The 15,565-nt window shown below is 50.9% G+C and overlaps 5 protein-coding genes across 5 annotated transcripts; 2 read left to right on the top strand and 3 right to left on the bottom strand.

Annotated features, from left to right (window-relative positions):
* Positions 1 to 9: 9 nt before the first annotated feature.
* On the bottom strand, positions 10 to 973 carry N7459_009028 (putative DSBA family oxidoreductase; the record flags this gene model as incomplete). Its single annotated transcript, XM_056948196.1, has 6 exons — positions 10 to 82; positions 136 to 452; positions 505 to 648; positions 707 to 737; positions 791 to 869; positions 940 to 973. 6 exons carry the CDS (start codon positions 971 to 973, stop codon positions 10 to 12), a joined length of 678 nt encoding a protein of 225 aa, XP_056795421.1.
* A 701-nt stretch (positions 974 to 1,674) lies between these two features.
* N7459_009027 (MFS transporter) lies at positions 1,675 to 3,504 on the bottom strand (the record flags this gene model as incomplete). Its single annotated transcript, XM_056948195.1, has 1 exon — positions 1,675 to 3,504. One exon carries the CDS (start codon positions 3,502 to 3,504, stop codon positions 1,675 to 1,677), a length of 1,830 nt encoding a protein of 609 aa, XP_056795420.1.
* A 1,488-nt stretch (positions 3,505 to 4,992) lies between these two features.
* Positions 4,993 to 6,039, bottom strand: N7459_009026 (F-box protein; the record flags this gene model as incomplete). Its single annotated transcript, XM_056948194.1, has 3 exons — positions 4,993 to 5,099; positions 5,146 to 5,905; positions 5,965 to 6,039. 3 exons carry the CDS (start codon positions 6,037 to 6,039, stop codon positions 4,993 to 4,995), a joined length of 942 nt encoding a protein of 313 aa, XP_056795419.1.
* Positions 6,040 to 9,965: 3,926 nt separating this feature from the next.
* N7459_009025 (UDP-glucose:hexose-1-phosphate uridylyltransferase) lies at positions 9,966 to 11,254 on the top strand (the record flags this gene model as incomplete). Its single annotated transcript, XM_056948193.1, has 3 exons — positions 9,966 to 10,063; positions 10,130 to 10,314; positions 10,386 to 11,254. The coding sequence occupies 3 exons, from the start codon at positions 9,966 to 9,968 to the stop codon at positions 11,252 to 11,254; spliced, it is 1,152 nt and encodes a 383-aa protein (XP_056795418.1).
* A 647-nt stretch (positions 11,255 to 11,901) lies between these two features.
* N7459_009024 (uncharacterized protein) lies at positions 11,902 to 15,553 on the top strand (the record flags this gene model as incomplete). Its single annotated transcript, XM_056948192.1, has 4 exons — positions 11,902 to 14,001; positions 14,053 to 14,178; positions 14,229 to 15,389; positions 15,437 to 15,553. The coding sequence occupies 4 exons, from the start codon at positions 11,902 to 11,904 to the stop codon at positions 15,551 to 15,553; spliced, it is 3,504 nt and encodes a 1,167-aa protein (XP_056795417.1).
* Between the last annotated feature and the right edge of the window lie 12 nt (positions 15,554 to 15,565).

Genomic DNA, 15,565 nt, shown 5'->3' with positions numbered 1-15,565 from the left:
GTCTCGATGCTACAGTTTCCCCTTCTCGACAAGAGCTACATCCTGGAACGGAAGTCCCAGGTACTGCCACATAAACGCAAATCTATGACCAGTCAGCTAGGGATGAGACCATCTGTCTCCATTGAAAGCACGCACCGGTCACTGCCAAAGAACGGCTCTTCTTTGCCCTCCTGATTCTGCACCCAGAACCACGGCGCGCCGTACGCGCCCTTGTCCAGCGCGATCTGCGTAGTCGCCGTCAACGCCTGTTTATACTCGGGGCTCGCCGCCGCCGCCAAGATCTCTTTAACCTCCTGGTCCGAGTATCCATGGCTCTGGAGCAGCTCTGTCATGTGCTCGGGCTTGCTAATGTCGATGTGCTTGTAGAACATCCACTCCCACAGCGAGAGGAACGTGGTCTCGAACCGCTCGCGCGGGTACCGGCGCTTGATGTAGATCATGCATCGCTGCGGCTGGTCGCAATGAGCTCGACTGTACGCTTCATCTTCCAGAGGCACAACCTACCATGATGGAAAGAATGGGGAAGAAATCCGGCGTCGTGATCGGCGGCACGCCGAAGTATCTACAGGCCCGCGCCGAGTCGAACTGGGAGTACGCCGCCTTGGCCGGCAGCGTCCACGGCGGTTTATTTCCTGCCGTCGACCGTGTCTGCATCAGCGAGCTGTCCAGTTCACCTCAGCAAGGCACAGCACCGACCCGAACCAACGTTAATGCCGCCCAGGAACACCGGGTGAAGCCTGCCGCCGTCAGTGCCGGTCCGCGCCGGTCGCCGTAAAACGACGCGACTCACTCCACCTGCACGCCGTGCGACTCGAGCGCCTTCCGATGGCGCCGCAGATACACTGTCGCATAGTACGAGTACGGCGAGACTAGAGTCTGCGTCAGTTGAGAATCAGCAGCGCTAGGGCCGCTGGAGTCGCGGGCGTGGGGATGTCATACCGCAGTCGACATAGGCGTCGATTTTCCCGGCCATAATGTCGGTGCAGGGAACATTCGGGGTGAAATTTGGTAGAAGTCAGAGTCGATCACTCGCGCATGGTCGCTGGAGCTGGGTATAAGTATAGCCAAAGGGGCCGGGGAAGCTGGGTGAAGGTGGAGATGGACCGAGGCTGTGGGGATGATGAGTGATCGGGATTTTATTGTGGATTGGTGGATCACATCTAAAGCTCAACTCAAGACGTATCTCGCATAAACAAAGCATCATGAATCCTTTCACGGTGCAGTTAAATTCATTCGTGATCGGCATACTTTCTCGCTCGCCTGGTCTCTGATCATGTCATGCAGCTGGCTGTCATTATTGATGATTACAATTATTTTCCGAGTCTCATGCGGGTATATACAGATAGCTATTGGCTCAAGGACGCAGGCTCGATTTCCAGCCAAGTCCATTCCAGCCCAAGCCTGCCTGAACTGCGTCGTATATTCACAAAAAAGTGTCGCCGCAATCCCGGGATGCAAAGCGTCCGGCGTCACAGCAGGCGGTGCAGCATCCTCGGCGTCACGGTGTCTGCGACCAAGATCTGGACTGACCCATATGATCTAGTATCAAAGATGAGCAGGACCCATTTGCCTGATATGCAGTATAAATCTTGGCGTGACTTTATCCAAAAGTCTTACACCACACGATCCCATAGCTCCAGTGGCCCGAAGAGATATCATCGCACTCTGCACCACTCAATCCTTCCGGTGGCCACTGATGGCAGATTGTCTGGTATTGACCAGGTCGAGGTCATAAGGATTCTCCTCGTACTGCGTCGCAGTAGAATTTCGGCGCGAGCGACCCGACTGGCGCGAGGCTCGCGACGCCCGCGACGCAAGCCGTCCAAGTGTGATGCGCGACGGAACCGTGGACTCACTTTCGCTATCACTGGTGCTGGCCTCGCCATCCTCCACTGCAGCATCTGGAGAGGCCTTCTCTTCGTCCTTTTCGGTCGCAGGCTTCTCCTGACGCGCCTCGACAAGCCGGCGCATGAACGCGTCGGCTTCAGCAGCAAATTTACACCGCTGGCGGATCTGGGCGCCGTACTTGTAGAATATAAACGGGAACGGCACGCATACCAGCGAGAGAAAGGCCGGAATCGAAGAGGCCCAGTGGATCCCGAGGTTGGAGTACATATAGGTGGTGAAGAGGGGGAACGCCATGCCGAACAAGGACCGGAGCGCGGAATTGGCTGCCAGCACCGAGGCGGCGAAGATGGTGTAGGAGTCGATCAGGTAGTTAAACACACTCAGGAACACGAGCACCATGCCGAATCCAAACGGGGCGCCGGCGGCCACCGAGGCCATCCAGTGGATGCTGGGGTAGTTCGTCCAGGCGAACCAGAAGAGTCCGATGGGCAGCGCGACGCCGCCCACCATACTCGGGGGGAGTCGTACCTCGGGGGCAAGTCGGTCGGTCGTCTGGCTGCATTTCTTTGCGTAGCGCGCGTTCTCAGGGAAGGTGTACAGCACAGCAATGACCATGCCGACCAAGATTCCGAGGAATGCAAGACCGCCCACGCCTTCGCTCCAGCCGCGAACCTCCTGGAAGACAATAGGGTAGGCCGCGAAGAGCATATAGAGGGTTCCATAGATGATCGACATGTAAATAGATAGGAGAAGCACGATCGGCTCGCGGAGGAGCAGGATCCACGGCCGTGAGAGCGCCGTCTTCAGAGTCTGGCCCAACGGTACAGGTCCCCGTTCGATATCCAATTTGCTTCGGTACACTTGGCCAGTCATCTCAGAGAGCTTTGCAGCGCGTCGACGAAGGAGGACCGGGGCGTACGTCTCAGGCAGCAAGAAGATAAGACACAGCCAAAGTGTGCCCGCGAAAGCGGCCAGAAACCCTTCAACCCACCTCCAACCAGCCCCGGTCGCCAGGAAGCCTCCAATGATAGGGCCAATCGTCGGGCCTAAAAACGGTGCCGCGGCGAATAAACTAATGGCAATGCCACGTTGCGAGGCAGCGAACATATCCGCAATCGTGCCACCGGCATTGCCAAATGGCGAGGAGCCGAAGCATCCCGCCAGAAAGCGCAAGATGATCAGTGTCTGGATGTTCTGCGCGCCCGCCGCGCCGGCATTGAATGCCGTCAAGAAGGCAAAACTGATCGTGAAGATGTGACGACGGCCGAAGATCTCGCTCAGCGGGGCCCAGATCAAAGGGCCGATTGCGAAGCCCAGCACAAACAGGGAGACACCCAAGATAACCACTTCCTCGGCGACACCGAAGGCCTCAACAATCTGACTCATGCCACCCGAGAAGGCCGAGGAGACGAGAGCCACCGCGAGGGTCGCAAACGAGACGAGGATCGTGATAGCCCATTTCTTGATCGTGCTGAATTGCATCGGGTTTCGTGGATCGCGAGGCAACCAGGTCACGACGAAGGGATCCTCCTCGGTGCCGGACCCTGCATAGGGGTATCGCGCGACTTCTGCTGTGATCACCTTCTGGTCGAAGACGAGACGCCAAAAGGGGATCTTGGAAGGGAGCGAGGTCTCGCCCCCGTCGTGGGCAGCCATTGTCAGATAAGCCGGGGTCTTCTCCGTGTCGACTGGAGCCAGCGCGGTCGCGTGTCAGGTATAAGTATGGAATGCAGGTTGCTGTAGATCAACAGCCTGGCAAGATCGACAAGAAAAATTGATCAAAATGGGCAAAAAGGAAACCATCCTGCCTATAAGGGTGAATGAAGATGAGCGATCATAGAAAAAAAAAAAGACCCACCTTGATAGCCGTGAACCTCGGCTGGTTCCTATATTAAACCACATCTTGACTCGACTCGCGCTGTCGCGATTGGCTGCCGGATACTCGGCAACACCGGTTGCACTGCCGATTCCCTGTGAGTGGAGCGACCAGAGTTTTTCTATGGGGGCTGTTGCGCTCGAATGCGGCTTCGGCCCGGTTTCATCAACGCGGCTTCCCGAGTCTTATAGATGTTGGTGATGATTCTAGTATATCTTGGGCATGTTTGGTACTCTTTGATGGAAACAATCATGATCTAAATCATATGACGTCTTTTGTAGTGGAGATGTATAACTAACTAGTGTTCTTGACGACAGCGCTTGTTTTTGTGTCTTCCTTCTAATCCTTGGGGCGATGGGGGCCACAACATGACACCTGTAACTGATTATTCGACTAGATGTTTATTGATGTATTTATGCAACTTCATTATTTTTGATTTCGGAATCGCCTTTGCATTAAACCCGAATAACCACCTGTATTATCAATGAGGAGCCCATGTTCTTGTGATTTTGCAGTCCATACATTTACACAGTAACAGTGTTCGACACCACCTTTGATTACACATTTTTCAAAGACACATCCAGCTATGCGTTATAGCTACAGGTGATATAGAAAGTGAAGAAGAGCAGTAGAAAGAAGGTGCTGAACACTCATTCAATGTGCCTACCACCAAAACCTTTAGAACCCCGGTAGCAGTAACCTCCCCATCTACTTCACTATTTTTTTCCTGCAACTGTATGTCAAGAGCTAGTGACCAAATTCTGGCCCTCAATCACGCGTAATAAGAGGTTCTAAAGTTATATACATGTATATACATAGACTTTCAGCACGCCCCCCTTGAAAGGCGGCCCCTTCCAGCCCCGATGGGTAGTCTTACCAAAATAGGAAGTCAGGTTTCCCCATGTCAAATAAAGTTTAAACTAGTCTCTTGGTAGGATAGACTCCGTCTCCTTGAATAGGAGTATATCTTGGCCAAGCTATCTAGTTACAGAGTGTCTATACATAGCTATGTAATAATATTATTAGGCACGTGGGTATCCCAAACCTTATATATTTAACATCAGATATGAGAGGGAAGCGAATAGTCCTTTATGGTATTCCTCGAGCATAAACGCTAATAATGCAGATCTCGCTTTTTCTATTGTCTCATAAGTCGTAAAAGCCACAGTTTTCCCGAGATCCCGAGGAAGATAAAGAGAAATGGGGTGGAAGAAAGGACAGGGAAGACATGGGTGTCGGTTTACAACCGCTGGTCCTTCGGTCTGTCTTTAGTATCGGGTTGCTCTCATAAACAAGTTGAGACATTGGGAGTCATGCCCGAACAAGCGATAAGCCTCAGAGGCAACGAGCAGGGCTGTTGGGCGAATGTAGAATTCTGTAATGATTAGCCTTCGCCTTGCCCATTGGAGAAGATCCCTTACCTTTGAGAGTGATCTCAAATATTTCAGGCATTTCATGACGGGGCCTGGCAATGCTGGTTGGTTCAATGTCGGGAAACTTCCGTACAGCCATCTTCAACCCGAAGGTCATGCTGTCGTCAATCCAGCAGATTTTCTCATTCTCTTCCACGGTCTGAGGCTCGGCTCCATCAGCCTGTCGCTTAAGCCATTCACGATTAATGCGAATAAATGATTTGTGATGCATCAGCATGCTCCGTGTGTACGCTTGATCTGGACCGGGCTGCATGGCCATCTCGAGCCTCACAATGAACTGGGTAAAGTCTTCATCATTTTCCAGAGCGACATTTGATATCGCACATTTGCCGATTTCCTCTTTCCTCATGTGGATAAAATTAGACTTGACACACCCGACATCCCCCATCAGCTTTATCCTACCTGGGAGAGACTCGTCCTCAGGCTCGTCGTTCATGGGTTCTGGTCGATAACGCGAGAACAGGGCAGTTGGCCTCTCCTGGTGGGAAGTGTGGGTATTGTCGAAGGACATATCGTTGAGCGTACAGTCCAATTCATCTGTTCCAAGATACTGGCACTTGTAGTATGGCGACAGTCCTTGTTTGGCCGGCTCATACCAATCGAGCAACAGGATGAATTCGCCGTCTGCGAAGAAACGACGAATGCGATTCTCTAGGGTGTAATTGATGAGGCTCTGGAAGCGACGCGAGACTGGTACTAGCGCAATCAGACATAAGGCAGGTAGCTCCTCGAGGATCTGAAGCAGGACCTAGACAGATCAGTCAGTTAATCTAGTTCAGCAGTCGATGATACCGCTCCAGGGTTTACCTCGTTCGGAATGCGATCGATGATTGACATAGACGATGGAAGCTGCGAGAGAGGCACACAAGTTGCGCTACTCATTGTGAAGGAATCCACTGGGGTGGTGAAAGTGGGAGAGAAGCTACAGCGCTCTCTTGAGTGTTATTTATACACCCATCTCATCATAAGATCAACGCGATGATCGATAAGGTCGATAAGGTCGGGCCGATAATCATAGAGTGACGTCAGGTGTACAACCCTAAGTTCGTTAAATATCGGAATCTCGGGTGGTTCAACTTTGTCTCGCCATAAATGTCTGGTTTGTTGCATTCTAGCCCCTTCTAGCATCAATCAATCATGCCATCGAGTGAGCATCCCCCAGTTATCTCAGGGAATCACCTGATTCTATCGTAATTGAACCGCAAGATGGCTCTCGCTCGGATCATTTCAATCCATGTTCCCTGAATAACGAGAGCCCCTAACCGTGGCTAGTGCAATTAGCGGATCTTTCTAATCAGTGGCAGGAGCTACTTCAGATGCTATTCTTGTCCCTTGCGAGTTCGAAGCCGACGATTCGTTTTATCACGCTCTCAACAATCCTCATTGTCGGTATATGCGTTGTCGGATCTGCCTATCGAATATCTTCTTTTAGTTGTCCAGGTCATTCCACCCGTTACACCTTCGGTGATGGACATTGTATCTGCCATGTTCTCAGCCAATTACTCCGCCTTCTCATCAGGAAGGTCGTGTACGGCGCTTTCCATCCTCGTATTGGAGGCAAGGCACATCGGAATATTCATGTGGCCAGTCCTAGACCCCGGGTGTGTTGTCCAAAATGTTAGTAAGGTATTTTCTCTGAGCTGGCAAAGGAGGGGTGTGGAAAGAGGGTCACAGTGTGTTCTTTGACGACGCCGCTGTCGAGGGTCCTATGGTACACTGGGACAGCTATGTAGATGATGGAAAAAGAGAAGAACCAGGTATTCACGTTGGGAGGAAGCAAGTAGAGAAAGACTGAATACGCTATGGGAGGGCAGAGGCCTACAGACTGAAGCCATCTACACATCAGCACCATTGCCTGCCTGGCAACTAAGGCACCTGTCATTATCTTTTAAAGATACCTGTAGATGTAAAAGCATAGGACAACAGAAGTTAACTAGGGGTGATGGAAGATGAATGAGCGTGTTCCTCAAGACAACCCAGACAAAGCCGACTCAGCCTAATGCGCATCTGCGCTGATTTCTGGGCATATCTGGTAGTCTTTGTGGTAGCGCTCAGGACTTACTTGCCCAGGAGTGCACCGTGATGGAAGACAGGTTTTCGGTTTAATTTAACGCGCTTATAGTGCGAAACACTTTACCGAGTAAGAGGGGAAGCTCCTACCTGCTATTTAAATAGAGTGGTTAAAGCGGGTAGGTGCCTCTAGGCATTCCATATTGCTAAGACACATTATTAACAAGAAAATAGTGGATTCAAGCTTAAATTCCCACTCTCGAAAGAGGCGCGAGTTCGAATCTCGTCCCTTGCAAACTTTCTTTTCTTAAAAGTCAACCCCCTTTCCTCTCATTTATTCAAGCGGACTCTTCCCTGGGTCATACAGTCTTCTTAATTAGAGGGCTTTCTCAGTCGGGCCCCTCTCTTAATCTACCATACAATCACCCTGTTCAACCTGGTCGCGAAGAGCTAAAGCGGCGCTTACTTATTTCAAAAGCCAAGTACTCAACATAATTTTTGTGTTATCTCTATAAATTTGTTGTGGGCTTATTGACCAAAACTCTTCCTTGAGGTATTTCGCAGCCCGGACTCATTGGACATTAGGAGCCCCTTGGAGCAGAAGCATGTCAAGTCTGGTAATGTCAATGTATCATTCAAGATACACATGCTCCATAGGTGAGCTGCGCCCTAGAGCATATAGTATCATATGTAGGTTACAGTATTATGTTAATAATCATATTAATTAGAACTTCTCCGCCTGGCAATTTATCCTCGTGGTACGTAGAATATAATTTGAAAGTATGAGAGAATTCTGGAACACTTTCATGCAGAGATATATTTTCAACCAAGGTCTAAAATATAGGGTGCTTATCGTAATATTTTCGAATTTTAACTTGAAATAGCCTATAATTTCTTGTGTTCCCAGACGACTTACTTACCGTGCTAGAAATACTAGATCGAATTCAAGCAGGATTATTATGGCTGGTGGGTTAAAATCGTAGTTACTATGTGTTTTAGGGTACACTGCTCGCTTGTGGTTACGTTAGTAGCTCCCAAAAAAACGCGTGGGGATCCGCATACCTGAAACAAGTTAACCTGATAGGAGGGCAGGTCTTCTTAAAGAGCTATTACATATCAGGAGCGTATATTAGAAAGGTGCAGATTCGGGATTTCTGGAATGTATGAAGAGAATAGTGGCGAAGAAGCATTTTAAACCGCTGGCCAGGCATTGAGAGCAGGTTGATCTCGCTGATGGCTGGGTATTGCATTTGGCATCTATGATTCTACAATTCTATAATTTTTAGAGACATTCGAGGGAGATTATGGAAAGCTAAAGCAAATTCAAGAATACCATGGTTATATAAACCACACACACTCCGCATACCTAGGTAGATACGACGTGAAACGTAGCAATCCCCTCGTATAAACAAGGTTATTAACGAGAAGACTATCGAGATGTCCCTCTTGGCAGCTCACAGGCAGTAGCTTCACTATCTGTAAGCTATTCTGCAGGCGATCTCCCAAGATAATGCTCAGATCTAAAATCTAGTCATAGGTCCTAAGAAGTCGAGGTCACAGGCGATCTTATAGAAGGAAGCACTAGAGGTGCTGAATAAACTCATGGACAAGGCATACTTGTGGAGATGGGAATTTTAGCTGTGTTCATTCTGTAGGGTTACAAGGTTGGGTAACAAGAGGCGGTGTAGAAGAGGTCCTCTGGTAGCCAAAGTTTTTACACAAAATGGTATAAATCTGACCAATTAATATCAATTGCCCGGGTGGTCTAATGGGTAAGAACTCCCCACCAAAGCAGCAATTCACATATATTCTAACAACAACTCTAGCATGATTCGCGCTTAGGGATAAACCCAAGCATTGCCTGCGCGAGGTTCCCGGTTCGATCCCGGGCTCGGGCCTTTTTGCAAAAATAAAAAAATCTCCCCTACATTTTTATAAGTGATTCCACACTTTTCCTCTAGTATCGATCACTAAATTGCCCTAAGTTCAGAAATTGACTACATCTTTGGTGTGGTCTTGTTCAACTCTTACTGCAAGAAAGCGATTTGCCTGTACTGCACTTCTATTTTTCGCGATCATAAACAATCATACGCACAGTTGATCTTTCATGACTTCAAAAGGTTTTTTGTATAGGCAGGTGGTCTGAATCCATATTGTTCACTGCTTTTTGTCTTTGGGGAATTTATTATTCTAGTTCTTTTTCTCAATCACAAGCCCACAGAGAGGATATGGTAGCATAAACGATACTGTCAAATTAGTGGCCAGACTCAATGTCTCCGCCAACCAAAAGCCGTCGCCAAAATTTACAACTTGAGCCATTAAGGGTTCAGCCGAGGCTGAAGCGAATCTCACCCAGTCCTATTCAAGAGATGGATGTCAGTACCAGCACTCAACGGGCATGGCACTATATTGCAGCCCGAACGCGGGATCCCGAGGCGATTCCTGAACGGCTCACCGAGCCCGATATGACATCTCGGCGGCCGGGGTTGTGGCGGTACTCTGCGCTGGAGAGCGGCTGCCAATGGCACCTAGTCAAGTTAGAAATGGATGGAGAATGAAGTAGGATCTCTGCGCTTTCATCTCGTACCCATTTTGTCGCCAACGCCCAGTGATAGTGGCATCGTTTGTCGACTCGTCTTGTCTGGGGGCAATTCCGGAGACCCCGCGTTCCCCCGCCGGAGACGCGCGACCCTTTCCGATCTCCGAACTTTTGGCGTCGCAGTGGTGAAATTCGCTTTCGTTTTCTTCCTCTCTCCCCTCAAGGCCCTCTGTAAAACCCTCTTGCCATCCATTTAACCATGGAAAACGTTCTGGACGACATCTCCCACCGGAGATACAACCCCCTTCGCGGGTCTTATATTCTGGTTTCTCCCCACCGAACCAAGCGCCCGTGGCAGTGAGTGATCTCCCTCTCTGGAATCGCCTTGGACACTTCCGGTTTGACGCGGTTTCCACTTTGCAGAGGACAGCAGGAGAGCCCCTCCAAGACCACCTTGCCCAATTACGATCCGGCCTGCTATCTATGTCCGGGGAACCAACGCGCCCAGGGCGACGTCAACCCCAAATATGAGAGCACCTTCGTGTTTGTCAATGACTACAGCGCCGTGAAAGAGGAGCAGGCCGCCTACGATGGTCAGACGGAAGATGGTGTGTCAATTGCTGTTGCGCAGGGATCCGCGCACGCTACCTCTAGCTCCACCTATACTCATCGCTCGCAGCCCTCGCATCGCGCTTTCTCAAGGCCGAGCCCGTCACGGGCAAATGCTACGTCCTGACCTTCTCCGCTTCTCATAACCTCACCCTGGCCGACCTGTCCCCCATCGAAATCGTGCCGGTCATCAACGCCTGGACCGAGATCTATGCCGCCCATCTGTCGCCAACCTCGCCGTTGGCCAAGCTGGCCCCGCCCACGCACATCCAGCCTGCGACCCCGCACACCAGCGTTACCAAGCCCAGAGAGCAGTACCGCTACATGCAGATTTTCGAGAACAAGGGCGCCGCCATGGGCTGTTCCAACCCGCACCCGCACGGCCAGGTCTGGACCACCAGCACACTGCCCGAAGAGCCCGCCGCCGAGCTGGAGCAGCTCCGCAAGTACCGCCACGAGCACGGCGGCAGCCACATGCTGGAGGACTACGCCGAGCTCGAGAGCCGCAAGCAGGAGCGAGTGGTCTTCGAGAACGAGGCGTTCGTCGTGGTGTGCCCGTGGTGGGCGACGTGGCCCTTTGAGACCATGATCGTCAGTCGCACGCACAAGCGCGCACTCGTCGATCTGAGCGAGTCTGACAAGACGCTGCTGGCCGAGGCGATTGCGGAAATCACCCGTCGCTACGATAATCTCTTCGAGACGCATTTCCCCTACAGCATGGGGATCCACCAGGCTCCGCTGGACGGCACTGCGGAGGAACTGGACGCCTCCTACCTCCACTTGCACTTCTACCCGCCTCTGCTGCGCAGTGCGACTGTCCGCAAGTTCCTTGTTGGGTATGAGCTCATGGCGGAACCGCAGCGGGATATTACGCCGGAGCAGGCTGCGGCCCGGTTGCGCGGCTGTGGGGGGGAGTTGTATCGCAAGAAGATGGAGTAAACGGGAAACCGTGGGCTAGGAGTGCCGTATACCTCTTTTTTTTTGCATCTTGCACGCCAATGTACTGTAGAATTAAATATCTCATACATTGACACTCAGCCAATCTCCTGCTGTTGTACCAGTCATAACCTGCATTATGGACAGTTCCCCTCCCACTCTCCCTTCCTCTGTTGTTCTTTCTGGCGTCCATCTTTCTGTGTTGTTCCTCTCAAGATCGACCATCGACTCTTCCCTCGGATCTATGAGATTCCCTATGTGGCTGCTGGCCCTCGATTAGTCAACGTTCAACATGGCAGCCAGGTTTCCACTTCTGCTGCAGAACTCACCAAGCAATACCTGCCTCTTGTTAGGCGCCAATCCTGGCCTGTGTGCATATACCTTGATACTACCGTCGCAATGCTCATCTGGGCTGCTCTCGAGCGTATCGACATTGTAAAATATGTTACCAAATGGGGCTATATGGTAATTTTGAGGGCAGGAAGAACAAGTATTGGACAATCACATGACGTTGTTACGCCCCACTTGAATCATGTTCAGCCACTGCTCATCTTCAACTTCCCTTAGAAACCAGTCGAGCTCCAGGCTATACTTATGCACTTCTTCCATCGGAAATAGAAGGATACAGCAATGCGCGAGGCCTGAATTCAATGCCTTCGAACGTTTACTGCCCTTTATGTGGAGTTATTCTGCTACCCGATCCCTACAGCCTTGACCCAGCCGCTCTGCAGACCCATGCTCGCCCTTGGTACGCGGAGGTTCGAGGAATTTACTCAACCAATATTGCTGTCGGTCATGTCACCCTGACCGGTCTAGGACTAATACACTCCCGGAACAGGCTCCACGCACCGCTTGACAGCGATCTATCATATGTCGATGTGGGGACGGAGGTGCTTGAGGCATGGAGGATTTGTGAACCATCCCAGAGTCGTTGGTGCTTCGGCTTCCACAATTCGTGTTGGCGATTACTTCTCCTTACGCTCAGTCATCGAAAGCATGATGATCTCCAAGATGAGACGGCCGTTGCAGAGTCGGTCTTCTACCAACTCTATTGCACACCTTGCCTTGGAGCATCTATCTTCCAATTTGGCCACGACTATGAGGGCGCTGCGCAAACACATAGATTGCGCGGGCGACCAAAGGGGGTGGATTTAGAATCACCCTTCTACGCTGATCCCTGTGTGATTCCTTCCCCGGAGGACTTGGAAGCGATCACGTCTGACTCCGGCAAAGCACATGACGACCCGCTCGGGGAAGAACGAGATAACTCTCGCCAGATGACTCCGGCAGTCGTGGGCATAGGGTGCCACGACAAAGGACCCAATGGCGACCGGCATCCACTTCCATCTCATCAACAGAATGCCACGACGGGAGAAAAACGTGGAAAATTGGGAAGACCTCAGTGCCGCGTCTTTGACGGACTCCCAGCCGAGATAGTATTGACGATATTCTCATATTTATCCTTCAACGAGCTCCTAAACTTGAGACTCGTATGTCGAGAATTAGCTCTGTCTGCAGCCAGTGATATGCTCCCGCAATCTTACTGGCGGAGTAGGTTTCTGCTTGGCCAGGAGGCTGATTTTTTTTTTCCGAATCTTGCGAATCCACGGGACTGGTCTCGGCTTTTCTTTGGCACGAGGGCATCCCTAAGGGCTGGACTCCTACCCTTGGTCAATCGAAAGAGAATCCGACGACTGCTAGAACCCGTTGCTACTCTTGTATCCCTAACAACTGTTTTGCGAAAAGGTCCATACGGATATGCCTTCCACCCGGCCGAAGGTCATGACGGCTATTTTCAACGAGTCGATAGCGAATGTACCGAACAGTCGCCTCAGCTCATTAAGGAAGCTAGCTCCTTCTCCGGTCACTTAGCTTCTATCAGCCTGGGTAGCCCCTTGGGAGTGGGATGCCGTGTGTTTTACCATAGGGCACAGCCATTTACGCCCTCGTGTGAGGAGCGTCGACTGCAAATAGGTGTCTCAACCGTCCAAATTGGAGCACAACGCTTTATATCGGGAATAAACCTGTTTCCTTCGGAGCGATGCAATGCCGTCGGTCGCTTAGTCGGATATCACAATCCAGCTCGTGAGAAGTGGATCGAGATACCTTCCATTTCCCGTGTAGGAGCTCTAGATGTGGCATTTTGCCCACAAGGACTCAGGGGAATAAAGGTAGTATTCACAGATTCGGATTCATCGGGCTGGATCGGTGATAGCAACGGCCCAGATATTGCTTATGGCGCCCTTCGCATTCCGGGGACGTTCAATCAGCATTGCCTACTTGCGGGTTTAGATCGATTCAAGATCGTTTATCTCGGCCTCGGTGAATTCACCAACCAACTCGGGCCTTCTCTGAAGGACCACTCTCAAGACGTGATAGATTTGTCTCGTGTGCGGTCCTATTTGTGGACACCGTGTGTCCCAAGTCATGAAAACTTGAGATTGAGCGCTCTTCTTCCATCCCAACCTTTCCGGTCTTTTGAACCGCTCATTAATATTGACTTTGGTGGCCCAAGGGGACAGCTTCTCCAGACCTTGACAAGGCTCGTGTTTTATATGGCGTCCGGTCCCCTCCCACTCGTCGGAATAGAGGCATTCTACTCTGATGGAACGTCTAGAAATTTCGGTGCTAAAGATGGCCGCGAGATCTCTTTTTTCGTCAATGGCCCCAAGGGGGAGCGTGTTAATCGAATCGCGATTCTACAAGACAATCAGAGATACGTCCCAGCGACCGGCCTGGGGGGCTTACAGGTCTTTTTCACGTATTCCTTAAGTATCCGTTCGGTGCTAACTTTGATCCAGGTCTTCACAAACTATGGAAGGACTACCACCTTCGCTCCTCTTCAATACCGACTCAACGCAGCTGTTGAGCTAATGCCGATTTCGCCGCCCGGCGACCATATCACGGGATTCGTTGCTCTTAAACTAGTACGTAGCAACGCCTGAAGTAAATTCGGACAGCAGCTGAACGGAGCCAGATAAACCAAGACCACTTCGTCCGAATCGGTACTCAATCCCAACAGAGTGACGAGCAACCTATAACACCGGATATGCTTGACCTTGAATGCCATCAGATACCTGACCATCAGATCCGATACGACGAAAAGTTCTCCTATTTCATAGACAGTTCGAAGCGTGATAATTACCAAACATATGCATCGCTCAAGAACGTCCGGAGGATCCAGGCATCCACAGGCATCCAAGGCCGATGCAGATCTCCCACTTGCATATCTGGGTTGAGGATCGACTATTATAACCATCCAACTCCTAACACAGTAGGGCAATGGATGGATGAACTGGATGACGCCTTTGAATTCTCGCCGGACGAGGAAGTGCGATCGTTGACGGTCTGGCTCACTCCAACGGGTTTCTCCATTGAGTGCCCGTCTATGCAAGTAGGTCAAGTCGCCGCTGTGCATATTGAGACGACGAGTCATCGCAGTGTGACCTTTCGCTCTCCGGATTTTCACTCTCTTCCAAACAGAATGCTGCAACACCAGTATCAGACTACCCCTGACGAGAAGATGACGGCTCTCTCATGGGTATTGAATGTATCTGCTGATTGCGTCCGAGCAGTCGTTTCAGCGAACGGACGCCGGAGAGGTCCGATATTGGTTCCAGAGCAAGCCCCTCCTCCTTTTGACCAGGTACGAAAACTGTACTTCGAGATCCAGAATGATGACGGCTGCAGAGAGACCATCGTCATGGCCGAAGCTTACTTCCGAGACCGAGCGATCGTGGGACTTGTCTTCGTCTATGCATCAGGTGCACGAGTGCACACAGGTGATATCGATACCGACTGCCGTCGAATAGTCAACTTCTCACAGAACGGTCGGATTATTGGCTTGTCGATTGTGGTCAGAGAGTCCCAGCTTACGGAACTCGAGTTCGAGGTTGAGCGGGATAAGCTGCCTCGGCATGAGAAGCTTAGACTCTCCATCGATCCGCGGGGAGAAACCGAATATGGCCGGCGATGCGTCTGGTGTAAAGATAGGGCATCGGCGGAAAGTTATCAACCGCTCTTATTGGGCGACCGTATATACACATCCCCAGACGATTCGAGACTAGTTGGTGTTTGTGTGGGATGTCTACACTTCTCTCATGTTGGAGCATTGTACGAGTCTGAGGTTCATCGGGAAGTATGTAGCGGATTATCTAGCCCTTGATCGGGATGTTTCCTTTGCAGACCCATGAACAATTCCTAGACCACGCGAATGCAGGTAAGATCGAGCCAACTTCATTCGAATATTGTGTTGCCCATGACCCTCTGTCCGAAATATGGGTCTCGCGATTTTCAAATTAATCCCTAAATCAG

Source organism: Penicillium hispanicum, assembly GCF_028827665.1.
Source record: "Penicillium hispanicum strain IBT 35686 chromosome Unknown utg000008l_segment0_segment0, whole genome shotgun sequence".
Taxonomy (NCBI): domain Eukaryota; kingdom Fungi; phylum Ascomycota; class Eurotiomycetes; order Eurotiales; family Aspergillaceae; genus Penicillium; species Penicillium hispanicum.
Note: the sequence above shows the minus strand (reverse complement) of the source record. Positions and strands in the feature narration are given on the sequence as shown.